At 48.1% G+C, this 19052-nt stretch overlaps 1 protein-coding gene and 1 long non-coding RNA gene across 18 annotated transcripts in view; one reads left to right on the top strand and one right to left on the bottom strand.

Annotated features, from left to right (window-relative positions):
- XRRA1 (X-ray radiation resistance associated 1) overlaps positions 1 to 19052 on the bottom strand; it is a 57993-nt gene that overhangs the window by 1123 nt on the left and 37818 nt on the right. For 8 of the 17 annotated variants that reach the window (XM_011219840.3, XM_019795376.2, XM_019795374.2 and 5 more), the window contains 6 exons: positions 16931 to 16971; positions 13545 to 13670; positions 6360 to 6453; positions 5449 to 5564; positions 3480 to 3827; positions 738 to 936 (listed from right to left, as the gene is read on the bottom strand). In XM_011219840.3, coding sequence (XP_011218142.1) covers positions 738 to 936; positions 3480 to 3827; positions 5449 to 5564; positions 6360 to 6453; positions 13545 to 13670; positions 16931 to 16971 — 924 coding nt within the window. The remainder of the gene's footprint in view (positions 1 to 737; positions 937 to 3479; positions 3828 to 5448; positions 5565 to 6359; positions 6454 to 13544; positions 13671 to 16930; positions 16972 to 19052) is intronic. The other 9 variants (XM_034666339.1, XM_034666341.1, XM_019795378.2 and 6 more) reach the window with 5 other exon arrangements.
- LOC117803362 lies at positions 932 to 8672 on the top strand. The gene is made up of 3 exons (XR_004627152.1): positions 932 to 1081; positions 6064 to 6175; positions 6677 to 8672. It is a non-coding gene; the product is annotated as an uncharacterized LOC117803362 (long non-coding RNA).

The raw sequence follows: 19052 nt of genomic DNA, 5'->3' as shown, positions 1-19052 counted from the left end.
ACGCCTCCATCTGCTGGGTGCTTCCCCCAGTGTGATCATTCCCCAGCGTCCCAGCAGCGCTGGGTGCAAGGATTTGAGAGGCCCCAAGAGGAGCATAGCGCTCCATCTCGCCCTGGTCGGCTGCAGTGCCCGAGCCGCCATCATTCAGCCCGTGAGTACGTTCCCGGTGCACAGATCCTGATGGCAGATAGCACTAGGATGGGGAAAGGGACTGACCCCAGTGGAACCCCATTAACACGGTGGGTTACGCTGCAGGGACTGACCCCCAGGAGAGCACAGCTGAGTGCCAGTTCCTTTGAAAGCACAAATACTGTTAACACAACAGTCTGAAATAAGGGGCTCAGAGGGAGCACGGCCTCCCTTGTCTCAAATCACATAGAGGGGATTGGGGTGTTCAATCTGGGGCTCCGCGGGCCTGGGAAGGAGCTCAGGAATCTGGCCAGTCTAGGTATCTGTTCATCCCACCCTTCCTGGAGACACTCTTCCAACCAGAGCAGCTGGGCCCGGACTGGCTGGAATCTCGGAGCAGCTGTGACTCCTCATCCAGCGAAGGCCCAGGCCAGGGTCCTGATATGGGAGGCGCCAAACCGGGACACCTCCAGGGGACTTTGACAGACATTCAGGCAGAGGAGAGCAGCCTGGTCTGGAAATGAGGCATGCCACCAGCTTTCACTTTACCCTGACGTGCTCTGGGCTGTGGAGAGGGCCCCTGCCTTGGAGCCGTTCTCCTCACGTACCCTTTGGCTCAATAAAGGCTGGATCAGGCTTGGCCGTCAGCAGCTCCTCGTAGCCATGGTACTTGCTGGGGAGGGAGGCAGGTGGGAGCTTCCTCCAAGCCCTCTTTACCTCTCTGGGAGCTGTGTGGGGTGGTCTTTGCTCTTCCTTCTTCATGGCTGAATCATCCCTCTGGAGGATGTAGGAAGGCAGCTCACCCACCTGTACCCGAAAGAAAACCAGCTTCCATGAACACGTCTAAGCATCAGCTCCGTGCGGGTCCCCATGCTGGGCCCTGTGAAGGGCAAGAACCAAGACCAGGTTGAGAGGAGGCAGCCATGAAAGCAGACAGTGATCGTGCACCTTGGTAAGCACCGTAAGAGAAGGGAGCACAAAGGTTCTGGGTGAGCCCAGGAAGCCCTCACCCCACCAGGAAGCTTCTGGAAGGAAGCAAGGCCTTAACCTGCATGAAGTCTTGAAGCAGCAGGATGGCCATCCCCAGGCAGGGATGGGGAGAAGGGTGGGCTATGAGTGCTGGGGAGAGGGGCCCGCGGCAGGTCCTCCAGCCACCCACGTAAGACCCGGCAAGGTGGATTTGGGGGAACTCCAAATTGGTATCTTTGGGGTGTACTGTGAAGAGATGGGCGCTTGGAGCGATAAGCAAGCCTCAGATCAGTAAGGACTTTTAAAAGCCAACCCGAGGGTGTTTGTTTTGTGTATTTTCTTTATCCTCACGGTGATGGCAAAGCCACAAAGGAGTTTAAAGGGGGTGAGTGACCACTGTCTGAGCTCATATTTTTAGCCTACCCTAACGGTTTTATAAGAACCATATTTATGAGACCTGTATTTCATGTAGGGATGTTGTTTATACCCTTCATGAAAGCTTTGGCTGAGAAGAAATAGAAAACCTGAACAGATCTGGGACAAGTAGAAATTTCAACAATTCTCACAGAAAAGCCACAGACCAGATGGCTTCACTAGCGAATTCTACTAAGCATATGAAGAAGAATTAACACCAATCCTTCACAAACTCTTCCAAAAATTAGGAGAAAGGGGAACACTCTCAGCTCATTCTTTGAGTTATTATCCTGAAGCCAAAACAAAGGAAAGACATCGCAAAAGGATAATACAAACCAATATCCCTGCAAACATAAACACAAAAATCCTCAAAAAATACTAGCAAACCAAATCGACAGCCTATAAAAAGGATTATATACCATGATTAAGTGGGACTTATCACAGGTAGACAAGCTTGGTTATTTCCAGATGTGGAAATAAATTAACGTGACACACCACTTCAATAGATAAGGGACAAAAACCACACGATCATTTCAATAGACAAAAAAGCATTCGGCAAAATCTAACACCCCTTCGTGACAAAACAAAACAGAACAAACAAAGAAAAAACCCACTCAAACTAGGAAGAGAAACTTCCTCGACCTGATAAAGGACACTTACGAAAAAACCCACAACTAACAGCAGAATTAATGGTGAAAGACTGAAAGCTTTCTCCCTGAGATCAGGAATAAGACAAGTCCTCTCTTTCTGCTTCTCTTCCACACTGAGCTGGAGGTTACAGCCTGGGCAATTTGGCAAGGGGAAGAAAAGGTTTTCCCATCACGGTGACTCACAGTTGACCGTATTTCTTCGGCTTCTAGGAAGCTCAGAATTGCATTTTGGCAATAGAGCCCGTCACAAGAGCAGCCGTGAGAATGAGCAGGTTAGAGTGACAGAGACCTTATTTCCTTTCCTGTCCATATTTTCCTTTCATCCAACTTTCTCAAGCTCATTTTATTTATTTTTTACAAGCTCATTTTTAAATATTTACTTATACTCTGCTTTGTTCTAAAAGGTTCTGATACAGTTCATAAAGATAGTTTTATGCCATGTCAGTGCCTATGTCCAAGTCATCTGTAGAATAAGGCATGGATGGAGTCAGACATAAGTGTATGCACACGCATCTTGGAAAGATCTGGCAGACTGGAGGGTCAACATGGGAGGTAGGGAGCTGAGGAAAGGCAGTGGCACAATAATAATGCCCCTGGGGCCCCGCCAGCTCCTCCAGCCTCCTATTTCCCTTTTCCTACGTGTCACCGGTCTGCCGCCCTACACTGAACCATTTGTGGTTTCTGCGCTTGCCACTTTAATTTCTGTCCTTGTAGGCTGCTTCATGCTGTTTGCTCCGCTCAGGATGCCCCTGTGCCCATGCTTTCACCTTGTCACTGCCTACTCAGCCTGCAACGCTCAGCTCATCGGAACCTCTTTCAGGAGCCCTCCTGGTCTGGCAGAGGGTCCTTCTGTCCTCCAGGCTGCCAGCGCCTGGGTTTCCCTTAGTCTCGGTGCTGACTGCACACGTTGTTCCTGTGCTCCCCCAGCAGACTGAGGACATCTCGAGGGCAGGACCTTCGTCTCGGCCATATGTATTCCCAGCACTCAGAGGCAGCATCAGAAGTGATGTGACCTTCCCCGGATAGGCAGAGGCAGCAGCAAACCCTTCCGAAAAACCGGTCAGAACCGGGCCCCAGCCAGACCCCAGATGCTGTCTGTGCCACAGGACGGTGCCTTGTGTCCGTGGGTAGCCCCACCAGTAGGCTTAGCTCAGTGGAGCTCCCAGAGGGGCTTACGGGGCCTGCCAGGGGTGCTTCCTTCTGGTTTCCGGACCTGTCTTGGGCTCACTTCCGGCTGCCTACAAGAAGGCAGCTATGCCGAGGTTGTACAGGAGCCTCTGGGAGCTAGGAACGAGGCGGGGGAGGGGAACCAGGCACCTGGGTCAAGAATATGGACTCCATGCTCTTGGTGTCCTCATCTGACAGGTGCTCCGGGCTGAGGCGGCCGGGTCTGTCACTGCGGTGGGACATGGTCTCTTCACTGTGCAGGGTGGAATCGGAGTAGATGGGAGGCAGGGGCACGAAGGTCCTGTGGGCCAGGGAAAGGCCCTCCACGCCCTCGATAGGTATCTGTGACTCCAGAAGACTGCTTTCGGTGGCAGACAACTCTTCAGTCGGCCCTGCCTCAGACTCTGGGCTCTCCTTTGAGGGAGACCGGGCTGTGGTCACAGGGAGGTGGTGGAGAATCAGAGGCTGCTTTGGCACCTTTGGGACTTGGGTTTTCACCTGTCATGGGAGAAAGGCTAGATTGGTTTGCTTCCAAAGAAAGAGAGATCAGAGTCTCTCCTTCCGGACCTCACCGGACTAAGGCCACTCGGTACTGTGATCAGGGTACTGGATGAGGGCTCGTGGGGGGAGGGAGGGAGTCAGATCCTAACTGGGCATCTACAGTGTGCCCTGTACATGACAGATGTTGCTTGGTTTACACCTCAAACTACCCAGGAAATAATTCTCCTTATTTTATAAAAGTGGAAGCAAGGGCTGAGAGAGGTAAGATGACTTGTCCAAGGTCACAGAATTATTTGGTGGCAGAGCCTGGACTGTCTGATTTCTGCCTCATTCTACATCCCTGATTACATCACTCGGGCTCTCAACAGCATTCTTCTTCTGATCGAGGTTTAACACAGTGCCCTCGACTTTCCTCAGGGACTCCTAGAAAGACCTGAGGAGATGGTCCTGTCCCTTTTGGAAGGCAGCACCACCAGGCCCCTTTCAGGATGCTGGTCCCTATACCTTAAAGGGAGTTTCATTAAGGCAAATCTCTCCCAGGGTTCAGAACCAAGGAAGTAACTTCTTTCCTGTTGAAATTCTCGGCTTCCTTAATTAGAGAAAGCCCGTCATCCAGGGAGAGAGGATTATGACCTTAGCCTCTGGCTCACTCTGATTGTGCCCCTCTCAGCCCAGCTGATGGGAAGCAGATTGTCCAATCCTTAGAGGGGGCAACAAACAAGGGGAAGATGATGAAACCTTTTGGATTTCTGTCTATTTCTGGCTTTTAATTCTGCTCTGGTCCTCTAAGGGCTCCAGACTAGAGTTCGGCTGGACAGCCACAGGCTGCTGAGGGGGTAGAAAGGGAATAACTGTACTTTGGGGATCAGCAAAGCCCAGTCCAGCTTTTAGTTCTAGGAAGGCTAAAGTTCAGGAGGGAGAAGCATTTCAAAGAAATTTCTGCAATCCTTCTCATGAAGGAGAGACGTGACTTACTTTACGGCATCCCAGAGGCAAGTCTAAGACCACTGGCTGGGGTTGGGTTGGGGGGGGGCACAGATTGCTCTCAACATAAGAAAATGCTGCCTTATGTGTAAGAGATGTGTATTCTAGGCCTGGCGCAGCCATTCATGACTCCCACAGGTGGTTAGAACTTGCACGGGTATGGATTTGGGGGTTTATAAAATATTTTTGTATCTGTTGCTTCATCCAGTCCTCTCAGCAGCTCAGGGAGGCATGGAGTTGAGAAGCGGAAGCCCAGAGGGTGAAGCTCTTGCCCGAGTTAAGGCGGCTGTGGAAAGTGATGCAGCCAGGCTCATCCCCAGGTCTCCGGACTGGTTCCTCCCCTACTTCTCCACAGCTCCTTCTCGGGGCCTCAGTTTCTCTGTCAAAGTTGGGGGTACCTTCACAGCTTCTCCCTACTCTGACATCTGGATCCCTCTGACTGACTGTCTTGTCCCTTCTGGGTGTATCCATGTGTCACAGACATGGAAAGGAAAAGACAATGCCATTACTACAGACCTAACAGAAGGAATCCATGACGAGTGGGAAAGGGCACTCTCTCCCCAGAGTCAGTTCACATGCAGTAAAATGGGCTCCACTTCCTCCAGGCTTGGCAGTCCTGCCTTGGAGGCCTTACCTTCCTTGAGTCCTTCTGAGGCATCAAAATATGATGCCTAGCTTTTATTATCTTCTTGCGAAACAAATGGATCCCCAGCCGCTCCTGGAGGAAGCTTTTCAGCAGTGGAGGGACCCCTGGAGCCATGATGGGGAAGATTACTATTAGTGGATATTTACTGGGGGGTTACTATGTGCCCAGCACTGTTCAAACTGCCAGACATGTATTAACTTACATCATTTTTTACACCAACCCCGGGAGGTAGGTACCTATATTATTCCCATTCAACAGGTAAGGAAACTGAGGCACAGAGAGTTTAAGAAATTTGCCCAAGGCAACGAGGACAGTGCAAAGCAAGGGTGAGAACTCTGCTGGTGTCACTCTGGGACCCAGGATTCTCAGGTACCTCCGAGGTGTAGCACTGATCCAGCAGCCAGTTCTGGACACAGCCCATTTGAAACCTCCTGCATGACCCTCTATGTTTCTCACCCTGTCTCCTGCTCAGCCATGCCTCCCCTACAGGCCCCTCCCCAGCTGGGAAGTAGGAAATGAGGTCACAACAGACCTGTTCTACAAAGCCAGGTGTCACTTAAAGATCTCCTGCAGGATCTAGCTAATTCTGTGTTCCATTCCCAGCTCTGCCTCTTTCTTGCTGTGGGACCTTGGGTAGATCATGAACCTCCCTGGTCCTCAACCTCCTTCACTGAGCACGGGGACAAGGATACCTGCCTCAAAGGGCTGCTGTCAGGTAAGCTGGTACGGAGCAGGGCTCAGCAAAGTCTGTGGTTCTCTCTGTTCCCAAATTTACCATGAACCATGTCCACCCACGACACACAGCAGAGCCCAGGGCTCAGCCTCAATGAGGTGGGGCTGAGGGTGCCCACACCGCCCCTGGGCACCGGGATGGGGGTGCAGGTTTGTGGGCTCCATACCTCGTGTATGGGCCACCAGAGGGTTGTTATGAAAGATGAGCTCGCAGAGAGATGGGAAGAGAGCTACTGGCAGGAGGGCATCTTCCTTTGCAATCTGTAAGGAACACGGGGAAAGGCTTCGGGTCGACACTGCCCAACTCCGCCCAGTGCTGCCAGGCCCACACGGCGGGGCTGCACGCTTGCATGCTGGGCGGTGTCTGCTCCTGCCCGTTCACCTGCTCACGCCCACAGGATCGGGATCTTGGCTGAAATTCCACATCTCTGTTTCACATTTGAAAGTTAAGAATTGTTTTCTCTTCTCCACACTGGAAATGTAGCCCAGACCGAGGAGGAATGGAGATGTTGGTGACAAAACAGGAACAAGCGCTGGGAGTCTGGAAGTTTGGCAAGGCATTGACTTGGACTTCAGGATACAACTTGTCTGACACTTCACGCTCCTCAAAGCAAACTCTACACACCCCATCAGTCCATCAACAGCATTCCTGGTGGTCTCTTTCATTAAGGCCTGTCCTGGGCACTGACCTGGGGACAGACAGGGGGCAGGCAGGCAGGGGGGACCCACTCATCTAAGGGATAAGCCGAGCCAATGAGAAGGAAGACCTCCCGGCTGTCTGGGGCCCAGAGGCTGCTCAAGCGCCCCGCGGCCAGCCTCGGAAGGGCGAAAAATACCTAATGCTTGCCAAGCAACGAGCAACGTGGCTGGAACATCCTCGGGGAGGGTGTCTCTTAGCAACAGAACAGTATCAGAGGGGCCAAGAGTGGGGCAGTGGCCTTTCAGATGCCAGGGCACCCTGAAAGTTACTGGGTCAGACTCAGGACCCACGGAAGGCAGTAAGGCCTGAGGACTGCGAGAGGGAGGGCCCTTCAGCTTGGCTTCCTCTGGAGCCCAGGGGACAGCACCAGATGCCCACTGGGCAATGAGCCTATTCACTCTCTTTCCTTTTTGTTCCTCCAATCAATAAGTATTAGTAAATGCCAACATGGGCCAAGCACTAGGCTGGAGGTGAGCAGAACAGCTAGAACTCCTGTCTGCAAGGAGCGCTGCCTGGGGGGAAACAGGCACTGAAGTAGTAAGAGGAAGGAGGAGAGCTCTGCCGCTGTGATTACTGCCACGAGCGAGGGCGTGTGAAGTGCCAGGGTGATCTGGTCCTCGCAGGGAGACGGGGCACACTGCCCCGAGAGCTGAAGGGCGAGGAGGACTAGGGACACAGCGCACAGCACAGAAACCTCATATTAACCCAAACCGTTCCCTCCACTTTCTGGGCACATAGCTAGACTGTCTCCGGGCCTCCCAGGCAGCTAGATGTGCTCACATGACTCAGGTCATATGCCACAGGGTGAAAGGGATCATTTCTGGGGACGGCCCATTTGACACCTCCTGTGTGACCCTCTATGTTTCTTCCCCCCCGCTCCCCGCTCAGCCATCTATCTGCCAGACGCAGAGGAGCCTATAAGATCCCCTTCAGGCCCTATGGGAGGACAGAGCCATAGCCATAGGGACCTGGGTCTCCAGAAGATCATGTGTGAGGCCACCAGGCCACCTGGAATACCCACAGTGGATTTTGTGAAATCAAGAACTAGGCTTCTACTGCGGGAGGTCATCGGGACCGTGGGAGCTCACTGGGGATTTTCGCTCCGCCTAATGCAGAGAGGACGTGCCCCACGCAGAGAGCCATGTGTGAAGGGCCTCACAGCAAGGAGGAGGAAAGCCTGTTGGAGGGATGGAAAAAAGGCAGAGAGAAAATGAGGCTGGAGGTGCAAGTCGGGGCCAGACAAAAGCTAGAAAAATCTTGGTCCCTGATGACCTATGACATGAATTTTCAGAAATACAAGGACCTAAATATGACAAGGTTTGGTCACAGATTCGATACGCGTGGTGAGGAGGGATGTAACGGAGAGAGAAACATTAAGGATGACAGCCAGATTTTGGCGTGAGTAAACTGCACGCGTGGTGGAGCTCTTCTCTAAGATACGGGGCAATGGAGGACCCTCAACGGAAGATCATTCATTCATTTCGGATACAGGTACTTCGGAGGTACCTCTGAGACCTCCCAGCAGAGACTCAGGATACGCTGGTCTGGAGTACACAGGAGGGCTCTGTGTTGGAATTATACATTCGTGAGTCACCGTTCATGGGCCGGCGGGTATGTGAAGCCATCCCGAGGGGGAGAGTCCAGAGTGAGGGGAGAGGGACCAGGAGCGGGCCTTGAGCAACTCGAACATTTGGTCATCGAGACCAGGGCTTGGCACACTTTTTCTGTCAAGGACCAGAGAGTAAATGTTTTAGGCTTTATTGGCCATACCGGCTGTGTTGCAACGACTCGACTGTGCTGTTGTAGCACAGAAACTGCCAGAGACAGTTCTTAAATAAGTGTGATGGCTCTTTCCCAACAAAACTTTAGTTATGGACTCTGAAATGTGAATTTCATATAACTTTAGTGTCATGAAGTATTATCCTCCTTTTGATTTTTTTCAACCACTTAAAAATTGAAGAATTAGTCTTAGCTTGAAGGCTATATAAAAACCAAGGTTGGCAGATAATGCCTGGGGGCCAAATCCACCCCCCATCTCTTTAATAAAGTTTCATCAGAATACTTCCATGCTCACCCATTTACACATCACCCTTTGTGCTACAAGGACAGAGTTGAGTAGTTGTGACAGAGTAACATATTTATCCGGCCCTTTATAGAAAATGTTTGCTGACTTTTTATCTAGACTCTAGGGAAGGAGGGAAGGAGGATGAACCTACAAAGAAGTCTAATATGTCTTGATAAATAACTATCAAGTGGTGGTTAAAGGGGCGCAGAGTCTCTCATATGCCAATCAGGCAGTCAAGAAGCAGTGACAACAGAATGGGGGAGGGAGAATTAAATTTAAATTTTGTCAGCATGCAAAATTCCACCCATCCAAATCAGACAACTAAAAAGTTGAAGAAAATTACAATTAAAACTGATAGAAAGTTGAAAGATACCCATGGCATGGATGTCATATTTTCTGTGAAATTAAGTCCCAGCGGAAAGATATGGGGTCAGGATTCTGGCTGATGTAGTGAGGAAAATGTGGCCATCAGGCTAGCCTATCCCCAGAAGGTGAGCTGAATGGCCCTGAAAATAAATCCAGGGTCCAACGACAATACTTCTGTCCAATTTCATTGGGTTAAGGCAAATACAACTTAGTCTGTCAAATTTATGAACTAAGTAAATATTAGTTACAGGTTGAGTGAAAGTGATTATTTACTTTTTTTAGAGAGAGAGGGAGAGTGTGTGAGTGGGGGGAGGGGCAGAGGGAGAGGGAGATAATCTTCTTTTTTTAAGATTTATTTTTTTTTGAGAGAGAGAGAGTATGTGCATGCACACAAGCTGGGGGAAGGACAGAGAGAGGGAGAGAGAGAATCCTCAAGCAGACTTCCTGCTGAGTGTAGAGCCCAATGCTGGGCTCGATCCCAGGACTCTGAGATCATGACCTGAGCTGAAATCACGAGTCGGACGCTTAACCAACTGAGCCACCCAGGTGCCCTGAGATAGAGAACCTTAAGCAGGCTCCACACCCTGACATGGGCTCGATCTCAGGACCATGAGAGGATGACCTGAGCCAAAATCAAGAGTCGGACCCTCAATCAACAGAGCCACCAAGGCACCCCATTTATTTTACTTTTTTTTTTTTTTTAAAGATTTTATTTATTTATTTGACAGAGAGACAGCCAGCGAGAGAGGGAACACAAGCAGGGGGAGTGGGAGAGGAAGAAGCAGGCTCCCAGTGGAAGAGCCTGATGTGGGGCTTGATCCCAGGACCTTGGGATCACGCCCTGAGCCGAAGGCAGATGCTTAACGACCCAGGCGCCCCTATTTTACTTTTGACACAAAACTTACTAGATTTCTGAGTGGCTATTCTAGACATTTAAGTTCTGTTTGAACACAGAATTGGTTTTAAAATTTGTAACTTTAATAAACTGAATATTAATTTCAACACAGGTAGCATGAGTATTCCTTGATATGATCAAAACATCATTCATTCATCAAACAAACTTACTGAGTACCTATCATGTGTCAGGCGCTATTCCAGATGATGAGGATATAGTTAGAAGCAAAACGAAGTCCTACTCTCAAATAAACCTACACTCTGGCACTAGACAACTGATAATAAAGGAAAAGATACATGTGTTAGGTGATAACTGTCATAAAGAAAAATATAATTTAAAAACTCAAGTAAACATGTAGAAAAATGGAGTGTAGGGGCGCCTGGGTGACTCAGTCAGTTAAGCGTCTGCCTTCGGCTCAGGTCACGATCCTGGGGTCCTGGTATCGAGCCCCACATCGGGCTCCTTGCTCAGCGGGGAGGCTTCTTCTCCCACTCCCTTGGCCTGTCTCCCCCATTCATGCTCTCTCTCTGACAAAAATTAATAGAATTAAAAAAAAAAAAAGAAAAGAAAAATGGAGAGTATTGCTCCCCTCCCAACAACAAGAAAAAAGAATAACCTGTAACATCATAACTTTTCTTGCATCTACCAGAGAGCTAAGGTCTCAGCAATCACATGGACTGAAATCTAAGGAAAGATGGGCACCTCCAAAGAGCGGTGGGGCACAGACACTGGGTCACGAGTGGCAGCACATGGGAGGAAGAGACGGCAAGTGCCATACCAGCAACGAGGAAGAAATGAGACAAACATTTTAATGAGCTGCTACAGGCTAAGTGTGGGCTAGAGAAGGAGAAGAGAACTCTCAAGGACTGCAGAGAGAGGGAGAATTCATGGCCACTTGTACGCAAAAGACTAGACCCAGGGAGCAAGACAGGAGAAAGCAATCCCTGGGGCACAGGCCTGGAGGAGGACAGCCCCTGCCACCGTCAGAAAGGCAGGAAGGGTTGCCACCCCTCTCCCTAGAGAATAAAAGCCTTAAGTTTCTGAGGAAGGTCAGTAAACCCTGTCAGGCTGATGGCCCTGCATCTGAGGGAGGGAAAAAATTAAAACCTGCTGCTCCTGGGTAAGGACAGGAAACCAACCTGGGCCCACGACCTGAGAGGTCTCCGACTGCTTGCGGAGGGGTAGGACCACTGAGAAGGCCCGTCCTTGAGACACAGGAACCAGGGCCTACTTAAGAGTGGGGTTGGACCCTCCCCCCTTTGGCCCTCTCCCACCAGATGAGCGAGCCCTAAGTAACAAGCAAAAGCAGTGTCCTGATGGGAGAGAGGAACACGAGTGTGGAGATAAAGTACAGGGAAGGCTGCACGCCGAGGACAGCAGAAACACAGAGAAAAGTGCTCTGGCACCCCAGCAAGAGCAAACCATATGCCGTCCCAGAGGGACTAACTTGGAGTACAAAGCTATACAGAGGTTGAAAGTAAGAGGGTAGAAAAGACTATGCCAACAGCAAGCATAGAATCTATATTAAAATCAGACAAGTCCGATATCAAGACAAGAAATTTTGTTCAAAGCACAGGGAGGCAAGTCGAAATAATAAAAGGATCAACACATCGGGTAGATATAAAAATTCTAGATGTTTATGTACCTGATAGTAAAACTTCAAAACACATGCAGCAAAAACCGACAGAACTAAAGGGAGAAATAGATAGATCCACAGTCATGACGGGGGATGTTAACACGCTGCTCTCGGTAATTGGTAGAATGAAGAGACAAACAATAGTACAGAAATGATCTGAGTCATACTACTAGCCACCTTCACTGGTATTTAAAGAACACTATTCCTCAAAACTGCAGAATACACATTTTTTTCCTAAGTGCACACAGAACATTCACCAAGATAGAATATAGGATGGGACATAAAACAAGTTTCAATAGATATCAGAAGAATGAAATCTTACAGGTTACATTACCTGACCACAACAGAATTAAAATAGAAATAATAAGTATGAGACATTTAGAAGATCTCCATATATTTGGAAATGAAGCATTTCACTTATCTAAACAATGCATAGGTAAAAGAAGAAACCACAATAAGAATTTTAAAAGTTTAATAGAATGAAAATAAAAACACAAATCATAATTTGTAGGATGCAGCTAAAACAGTGCTTAGAAAAAGTTTATAGCTTTACATGTTTATATTAAAAAGAAGAAAAAGGTCCAAATCAATGATCTAAAATTACACTATTTAGGAAACTAGAAAGAGAGAAACAAATTAAACTCATGTGGGTAGGACAGAAATCAAGTTAGGAGCAGAAATCAATGAAGTGGGAAAACAGGTAAGTAGAGAAATCCAATGAAACCAGCAGTTAGTTTTTTCAATAAAAGACACAAGTGACCAATTTCAAGAATCAAAGAGGGACCCATAATACATCTATAGTCCACTGATTATTGATTGACACGGGTGAGAAGACCATTTAATGGGGAAAGAATAGTCTTTTTGATCAATGGAATTGAGGAAACTGCATATCTACATATAAAAGAATGAAGTTGGACCCCTATCTCACACCACATATAAAGATAAATTCAAAATGGATCAAAGACCTGAATGTCAAAGCTAAAATGATAAAACTGTTAGGAAGAAAACGCTTGAGGAGTTTGGCTGTACCAATGTTTGCCTTAGAAGGAATATAAGCAGAGTACCTTAAAAGTTGCCTACACTTCAGACTTGAGTCGAGCTCAGTTGGTGGGGTTTATAGAATCACACAGTACATGGCTATTGGAAAATAGGTTAACACAAAACATGAAGGAGAAAAAATTTGTCCCATGGACTTTGTATCTGCTATTCCCATAGGCCAGAACATTTCTCACTTCCCTCTTCCCTCACACTTCACCTCACTAAACTCACAAAACCACTCTCTCGAGAACCTTCTTTGATCTCAAATACTAGGTTAGACTGCCCCTGTCATATACTTCATAGAACTGTGAATTTCTTCCTAACACTAAGCATGCTTACATTGAGACCATTTGTCCTGTATCAGTCCTCCCTATGGGTGACAAGCTCCAAAAAGCAAGAGGCTCGATCTTTCTTTGCCCAGCTGTGTACCTAGTATGTAGCATAGGGTCTGGCACATGGTATTAAATACCTGTGACTGAATGGATGGACTCCTGCCTTGGCCTGTACTCTCTCCAATCCCCCACCCTGAGAATTCCTGAGCCCACATATCTGTACTGGGGAATTATAGGGCTGGCCTTCAGGCCAGAGCAGATTGCATCCCACCCTCCCAACTGTGCCCCTGAGGAAATAGGTAGAGAAGCAGGAGAGTCACCTTGTTGTAGGCCAGGCTAAGGCACCTCAGCTCTGGAAAGGGCGGGGCCAGCGTCTGGTTCCTGGCCTTCAGTGACTTCACGGGAAGAATCTCGAATATGGGAGGAAGTGCACATACCTTGGTTGCCTTAGAAGGAAAAAAGGTCTATTGTCAAAGTGCCCTGATGATAAGAGACTGAATGCTGCCAAGGGCCAAGAGACCCTTCCCACAGAGGGTGATGGAAAGAAAAACCATTCTAGAGAGGCTTGGCCAAAAGAGACATCTAGGGTCATAATGGGAGATGTTACCAAGGGCCCAGAGTTCTGGTTCCAAGTTCTCTGAGGTCACATGATGAGCTAATTTTCCGGCACACAAAGTTCAGGTTTCAAGTGCCCTGAGACCAAATGATAATAGAGCAGTGATGCAGACATCAGAAGTTATTTGCCCCCACCTCCCACTTTCTGCCCTATAGCAGATTATCCTGAAATGGCCCTTCTCTACAGTTGGGCTAAAATTTCTCCAAAAGGCAAAAGGACAGTGCTTGCATTTTATTTTATTTATTTTTTTAAAGATTTTTTTATTTTTAAGTCATCTCCACACCCAACGTGGGGCTTGAACTCACAACCCTGAGATCAAGAGCCGCACACTCTTCCGACTCATCGGGTGCTTGCATTTTAAAGGGGACTTTTCCTAGCAGGGAGATGGAGAGCACGAGGGCCCTGAGCCTTGAGTAGCTGGTCTGATGGGCTAGCTCACGTCCTACAGTGGAGGCTCTTCATTCCAGGATAAATCAATAGCTAAGTCCTGGATGACTCTAAGCAGGGCTTCTGGCCTGAATGTGACCTGGTGCACCCGGGTCACTTGCGGGGTCATGGTTTGTCAGCACAACTCAGCCTGCCTCAGGATCAACATGTTCCATTAAGCAGAAATAGAAGGTACTGGGTTAACCATGCCTGACTCGGTTCACTCACTGATTCCTTGAGTTAGATGGGACCAGAGGAAATTACAGGGTAGATACTAGGCTAATAACTGGGTTCAAATGAACTAGATTCTGTTCTAAGCTCCATTAATTGCTGTGTAATCTTGAGCAAGTCACTTAAATGTCACTTGTTCATTCAGTGAACATTGGCGGAGCACCTACTCGGAGCCCAGTATTTCGTGCCCTCCTACGGTCCAACTCGTGCACGCACACAAGTGGGACAGGTGAGTCGTGGGTGAGAATAAAACAAAACCCAGTGACGTTGCCTGGGAACGTCTCCGACTCCCCTCTCCGGGTGAACCAAAGGCAGCCCTGCCAGAGGCCACAGGGGAAAGCGGTGACAGTCGGTAAGGCAGTCACCTCCACCTGGCAAACCCCTATCTGCAGCAAGGCTGTGTGACCTGAGGGGGCCAGTTAGACTGCAGCACAGAAAGGAAAGAGCCAGAGCATAAGGCTCAGGGGTATCTAGCACTGTCCAGGGGCGTGAGTGTCCTGACCTGAGGGCATGAGAGATACACACCTGACTTGAACAGAAAGAGGCCGGCACAAGTCTCAACCACCTAACACACTGTCTACGTGCTCAGACGCCGGAGAGCTGGGGTCTGAGCGCTGCGCAACCCACCGATTATCTCTGACTTTTGTGGCAGACTGTTTAACCACAAGCCCCCCTATGCCATATGCATGCCCCTCGGCAGGGTGACCTTGGTGCTCCTCTCATTCAGAGGTGACGTCTGTATCTCTATGCCCTTGAAACTAGACTGGCTGTTGTATAAGGAAGAATTTGTCGGCTCGCCATCCCAGGTTTTCAGCACTGAGCTTTCAAAACTCTTGGAACTTCCTGAGTGATAGGAATGCCTTTGCTATTCCTCATTGGCATAAGCCCTGGGCTTATGCCAATGAGACGCAGGCTGGGGCTGGCCATACCTGAGAGACAACCCTGCTGTTAGAGAGTTGGGGTTTTGAGCCAGCCAGACCTCTGGGGAGGGCAGGGAGGGGCTAGAGATTATAAACTCAATCCTGTGGCCAATGGTTCAATCAGTCGTGCGTGCGTATGTAATGAAACTCCAAAGAAAGCTCTGGGCACTGAGGCTTGATTGAGCTTCCTGATTGGTGAACACATCAGATGTGCTGCTGGGAGGGTGACACACCCAGATTCCACAGTGAGGGGGCCCGGGAGCTCTGCATTTGGGACCCTCCCAGACCTCACATTAGATCTCTTTTCATTTGTTTGGTCCTGATTTGTACCCTTACAGTAAAACTGTGATCATAAGGATAGTGCTTTCCTGAGTTCTATGAGGCGCTCTAGTAAATTACTGAGCCTGAGAAGGTTGTGTGAACTCCAGAATTAATAGCCAGTTTGTCTTAAGTGCGGATGGCTTGGGGACCCCCAAACTTGCAGCTAGTGTCTAAAGTGAGGGCAGTCTTGTTGGGGAGTGTGCCCTTCACTTGTGGGGTCTGTGCTATCTCTAGGTGGCTAGTGTCAGAATTGTACTGCCCTATCACACTTAGGCCTTGCTTTGACTAACAGAATGTGGCAGAAGTGTCACCATTTGAATTCCAGAGCCTTGCAATTCAGTCTTGCCCTCTTGGAACCCTAAGGCCACCATGCCGTAAAGAAGTCTATGATAAAAAGACTCTGTATAGATCCCAAGCCATACCAGCTGACCATGAACCCGGGCCCCCGAGAGAGAGCCAGCCAGCTGCATGAATGAGCCCTGACAAAACCAGTGGAACACCTAACTAGCCCAAATAATTGTGAGAAATAATAAATTGCTATTGTTTTAAGTCCGTAATCATTGGGGTGGTTGGTCATGTGGCAATAGTTAATTGATATAATTTCTCATCCAGCTTTATCCATGGGAAGGGAGTGTACTGTACCTCTCGAGGAAGCAGGCTGGCTAAACGTGTACCTGTACTTCTTATTTTAAATGAAGAAGTCAATAGTGCATCAGTCCTCATGAGCTCGGTTAGTAAGTGTCTAACCTTGAGAGAAAAACCAATTTTCTGTCCAGACAAAAATCAAGCATCTAAACATGTGAGACCAAGGATTAGACCCTAGATGGTGGTGTATTTGGCAAAGATCAGTCTAGCTTTTGGGGGCTCTTACTAGGGAGCCCCAAGGCTCCTTTTTGGTGGCAGCCTCACTTCAATGCCAGCTTGATCACTTAAGGCAGCAGCCATTCCTGCTGCACACATCTGAGAACAGTGAAAGCGAGCTCGTGTGCGGTGTGAGGTCAGGGACCTGACTGTCGAGATCGCCACTGCATGTTCATAGGTCAATGCAATGCCAGGCACGTGGTAGGTACTTGGTAAATATCTGTTCAGTGAACGGGCTTCTTCAGTGTGATACGGCTTCATTAGCTTACTTTTATTTTTTTAAATTAACGTTTTAACTTAAGGACACAAATATAAAACAGGCAGTTCCTACCTCTGAGGTTGAAAATCCAGGGTAAGATGAGAACACAACCTCTGAAACAAAAGAGAAACAGAACAAAGGTTGGTGAGTGTACTGACTGCCCCCAGAGAGGCTGGGGTCTGGGTCTCCCATCCACCGTGTACAGGAGGGTGACCCCCAGCGGGATTCTCAGTGGTCCTCATCTCTAATGCTAACTGGGAAGAGGAGCTGGCTGGGATACCTGTCAGGTAGTGAGTTGCACTTAGAATAAAATCAAAACTCCTTGGCCAGGCCTCTGAGGTCTTGCCTGATCTGGCTCCCACCTACTTCTCCACTCTTACCTCATGCCGCTCTGTCCTTCACTCACTACATTTCAGCCACCTTGACCTTCCTTCTGACTTTGCAACATGCAAGATCTTTTAGCCTCAGTACTACTGGGCGGGCGGGCAGTATTGATCAGAAAAGGCAAACAAACTGTCGTAGAAGACAGAAATGTATATAAAAGATTTTCTGTCAAAGGATTTGAAAGTACTTTCTGTTAATGCTAGTAGAAATAGAATATATTAAGACAGTGAATTCTCAGAGATACTAAGAATAACCAGCAGCACGGTTGTAAGGAAGAGGCTATGGAATGATTTCATTCTTGGCATCACTGGAATGAGATGAGCCAATAAACACCTGAGTTCAACCATAAATCAAAGCACCTTCTCGGACTGGATCCTGTGCAGGTACTACTCACCATTGCCCTGACTGATAGGACCCCTTCCACACGTTAATGATATTACACTGATCAAAGTTACATGAAAGCAAAGTAAACAATAATAGGGGTGCAGCATCACATGGACCAAATCACTTCTCCTATGACAAGCATCTGGAAAGACTGGAGGATAGGTTTGTACAAGGGACAAAGTAGAGGTTCGCAAGAGGATGGGCCGTGGTTGCCAGTGTGGCTGATGAAGAGTGATCCCCTGGGGAGACAGCCCCCACATCTAGAAAGATGAGCCACGGTATACTCTGCCTGAACATATATCCTCTCCCTATAATCTCAGGTTAGAAAGGTTATTGGATACAAGTTCAAAATTTCTACATACTAGCAACAAACAAGTGGAAATGTAATATAAAAAGGCAGTACCATTGACAATAGCATTGAAAAAGACCAAATACTTAAGAACAAATCTAATGAAAGATATGCAAGACCTCACCACCGAAGACTACAAAGCACAGATGAGAACAATGTTAAAAGACCTGAAACATGGTGGGCTATATTATTTTACTGAATTAGAAAACTCAATATTGTAAAGACGTCAATTCTCTCTAAATCGGTCTATAGGATCAATATAATTCTTTTATCTTTTATTTTTATTTTTTTAGAGAGAGAGAACAAGGGAGGGGAGGAGGGGCAGAGGACAAGGGAGAGAGAGAATCTTAAGCAGTCTCCACACCCAGTGCCAAGCCTAATCTCACAACCCTGAGATCAGAACCTAAACCAAAATCAAGAGTCGGATGCTTAACTGACTGAGCCACACAGGTGCCTCGATCAGTGTAGTTCTAATCAAAATCCCAGCAGGATTTTGTGTGGAAACTGACAAGCTGATTCTAAAATTTATATACAAATGCCAAGGCTTTATAATAGCTACAGCAATTTTTAGGAACAACAATGCAGCTACAGAACTCCACTATCAGTTCTCAAAATGTATTACAAAGCTACAGTAATTTCTTTTCTTTTCTTTTTGAGAGAGAGAGAGTGTGCGCGTGTGCGCGCATGAGCGGGGGGGTGGGGGGAGGGGCAGAGGGACAGGGAGAGAGAGAATCCCAAGCAGGCTCATGCTGAGCAGAGAGCCCCAGGTAGGGCTTGATCTCATGACCCTGAGATCATGACCTGAGCCAAAATCAAGAGTCGGATGCTCAAAGAACTGAGCTACCCAAGCGCCCCTAAAGCTACAATAATTTAGATACATACAGAGCCCACCTTACCATAATACCTCTCTTACAACTCAGCACAGAAAAGGACATAGTCTTTTCAACAAGTAGTAGTGAGTCGATTAGATATCCATATAAAAAAGTACACTTTGACTCTACTTCACATCATATACAAAACATCTAGACAGATCAGAGATCAACAATCAAGCTTCCAGAAGAAAATATAGGCAAATAT

The sequence above is a fragment of the Ailuropoda melanoleuca genome, chromosome 8, assembly GCF_002007445.2.
Source record: "Ailuropoda melanoleuca isolate Jingjing chromosome 8, ASM200744v2, whole genome shotgun sequence".
Lineage (NCBI taxonomy): Eukaryota > Metazoa > Chordata > Mammalia > Carnivora > Ursidae > Ailuropoda > Ailuropoda melanoleuca.
Note: the sequence above shows the minus strand (reverse complement) of the source record. Positions and strands in the feature narration are given on the sequence as shown.